The sequence below is a fragment of the Ursus maritimus genome, unplaced genomic scaffold (assembly GCF_017311325.1).
Source record: "Ursus maritimus isolate PB19 unplaced genomic scaffold, ASM1731132v1 scaffold_5, whole genome shotgun sequence".
Classification (NCBI taxonomy): domain Eukaryota; kingdom Metazoa; phylum Chordata; class Mammalia; order Carnivora; family Ursidae; genus Ursus; species Ursus maritimus.
In genome coordinates this window covers 60,485,568-60,488,475 of record NW_024426663.1, presented here as the reverse complement: position 1 = coordinate 60,488,475, position 2,908 = coordinate 60,485,568, and the positions used below count along the sequence as shown (strand labels likewise).

The window sequence follows — 2,908 nt, the reverse complement described above, 5'->3', positions numbered from 1 at the left end:
CTCCCCAACCAACCGTAGCACCCAGGCACCCCAAGGATACTTTTGAAAGTAAAGGGATGTGCTATTAATAATTTCACAAGACTAACAGGCATAAATCAGACCTGTCCTGGCACATAAGGACATATGGTCTTACCACAGAAAAGGAAACAGGTTCCCAGGGAGTGAGAAGTCATCTTATGAGGAGGGGTCAGACTGTAAGCTACGAAAACTGAAAACCGAGGCAGAAATGTCCCTCAGCTTCTTAACGGGGGCTGGAGAAGCAGACACACTTGTACACAATCTCCACAACCTGGGGCCTTCAGCTTGTCAATCTCATCTGATCGCCTCATGAACTCCAGGGCTCAGACCGCAGTCTCCGGCTGGCTCAGCCAACAGCAGAGGGCCCTACACCTGGGCACCGAGCAGTCCGTGGCCCCTGCTCTGGTGTCCCTGCCAGATCTGGCCAAACTGGACCTTCTCCTCCTCCTTCCCTCTGTTCCCAGAGTGGGGGTGGTGTCTTTTGCAACCCAGAGGCCTTCCAGTCCAAGAAGGCCCTGGCAGTCAGCCCCAGTAAAGAACCCTGGGGCATGAGGAGAATGAAGGGTTCCAAATCAGAACCCAGAAGGGACAGGAGCGCCTCCAGGACTGTGCTCTCAGCAAGGGCCAGGCTCCGTGTGGAAGTCTGCAGAGGCCCCAGCGCGACCGTGGGAGGATCCGGTAGCCCCTGCCGCCTTCCTCCCTTCGCCAGAGCCTGTCACTGACGCAGCGTGACCCGCTCTGCCCTTCCGGGCTCTGGGCCTGTTTCCCCCTTTTCTAAAGGCGAGGCTCCAGGGGGCCCGAAGACGCGGGTTGGTGACTGATTCCAGCCCTCCTCGGACGGGTGGGTAGAGAGCGCCCTGGCGCCTGGTGCCAGCCACTTGCGCCGCGTGCGTGCCAGAGCAGAGGTCGCACTCCTGTCACCCCTGCGCCCGCAGAGGCTTTCCGGAGCACGGACTCCACGGACTCGCCCGCCCGCGCTCGGCCCGAGGCCACTGAACTCAGACTCCGGATTGGAAGGGCCAGGGAGAGACCCCTGTAGTGGGCGAGGCCGGTGGCGACGCTCTCCCCTGTGGGACCCAACACCGCGGCTTCGGTCAGCCTTTGGGGCCGCGCGGGCCACGCGGGGTCCGCGGGAGCGGAGGTTCTCTTCCGCCTGCAGGCTTCATCCGGGGCCGGGTCAGGCTCCTCCGCGGGGTCGGGTCAGGTTCCTCCGCCGGGTCGGCTCAGGCTCCTCCGCCGGGTCGCGGGGACAGTGGGGCGGAGCACTAGGCGGAGCCGGCCGGCAGCCCCACCCTGGCCGCGCAGCCGCCCTCCCCTCCCCGCCCCAGCCGGGATGGGGGTGTGGTCCCGAGGGACTACGGTGGCTTCCAGCTTTGCTACCCGCTCCTGGAGCGTTCCAACGCCCGTAGCCCGTTTCCCGGGAACGCTTACCCGGCCGTGCGCCCCTATTTCCCGCAGCCTGCCTGGCCGCCGAGAACGTTCTGACACCCTCGGGGAACGCCCTCGGCCGCGCAACTCTGCCAGCCGACAGCTCTCCGCACCCCTTGTTGCAGCCGCGGAGCAGCGGTGGGTAGCATGAGGGACTACGAGGAGGCGACCACCTTCCTGGGCGAGTGGGGGCCCTTCCAGCGCCTCATCTTCTTCCTGCTCAGCGCCAGCATCATCCCCAACGGCTTCAATGGAATGTCAGTCGTGTTCCTGGCCGCAGTCCCGGAACACCGCTGCCGGGTGCCGGACACCGCGAACCTGAGCCGTGCGTGGCGCAACCACAGTATCCCGCTGCGGCTGCAGGACGGCCGCGAGGTGCCTCACAGCTGCCGGCGCTACCGGCTCGCGGCTATCGCCAACTTCTCGGCGCTCGGGCTGGAGCCGGGGCGCGACGTGAACCTGGAGAAGCTGGAGCAGGAGAGCTGCGTGGATGGCTGGGAGTTCAGCCAGGACATCTACCTGTCTACCATCGTGACCGAGGTGGGTGTGTGAACGACCCTCCATCTGCTTCAGGCCCCTTGAGACTCCCTGGCAGTCCCTGGGTGAGCGTTCCCCGCTCCCCGTCAAACCTGAGTGGCGAGCAACTTGGGTTATGCCTCTAACACGTGTGGGCCACCCAAGAGAGCAGCACTTCTGTGAGGCTTATTCGTGATCGGTTCTGTCTCGGATGGAGGGCGTGGAGCAGGGACTGTTGCCACCAACTGCCTTTTCCTTTACGAGTTTCACAACGGATGAGATTGTTTCCCAAGAGGCCGGTGGCAAGCTGCTCAGACATACAGTCTGAGTCAAGTTCCTGCTCCCAGCATGAGGAGGGGGGAGTGGGGATCCCGGCTGAGCCCAAGTGCAGACAGAAGAGCCTAGCTGCTGGGTGGGCCATGGGCAGGTCTGACCTGTTCCCTGGCCGCAGACTTTTGGAAGCAGCAGGGGTCTACTGCTCTGCTGTACCCCTTTTGGTGAGTCTTGAGGTCCTGTCTTGAGGCTCCAATTTCTCTGAAAAGGAGCAGAGGGCCCTTTGATGCTGACTGGGTGCAGGGGACCATAGGAACCATAACCCTGGCCCCAATGTACCAATGAAGAGACCAACTCACACAGATCCCTTTGAGCATAGGATCCAGTGGAGGACAGGGGTTCCAGCTTATGCCATTAGTCCCCTAGGATCCCAAGTGGTTCGGTGGCAAGTATTTCGTCCCCTATACTTCTTGCTTTGCGTCTGGTAAGGGCCATGAGATGCTGGGTCCCTCTAGGTATACCTAGACTAGTTTTTTGCTGTTGATCAGGCAGGTAGGATTTCCCAGCTTCTGGCCCTTCTCCCACTCTATGTTCCTCCCCAAGAACAACCTGAGTGCGTGGCCCATGTTAGTCCTTAATTCTCTTCCCTCAGCACAATGTGGCAATCATCAGA

At 61.7% G+C, this 2,908-nt stretch overlaps 1 protein-coding gene across 1 annotated transcript; it reads left to right on the top strand.

The window, feature by feature from the left end:
- The first annotated feature begins 11 nt into the window (after positions 1-11).
- Positions 12-2,857, top strand: LOC121100757 (solute carrier family 22 member 4-like). The gene has a single exon (XM_040622484.1). It carries the CDS (start codon positions 1,594-1,596, stop codon positions 1,996-1,998), a length of 405 nt encoding a protein of 134 aa, XP_040478418.1. The 5' UTR covers positions 12-1,593; the 3' UTR covers positions 1,999-2,857.
- The last annotated feature ends 51 nt before the right edge of the window (positions 2,858-2,908 follow it).

What these genes read in the sequence shown, in the direction of transcription:
- LOC121100757 (XM_040622484.1), top strand. Translation starts at nt 1,594, where the DNA reads ATGAGGGACTACGAGGAGGCGACCACCTTCCTGGGCGAGTGGGGGCCC.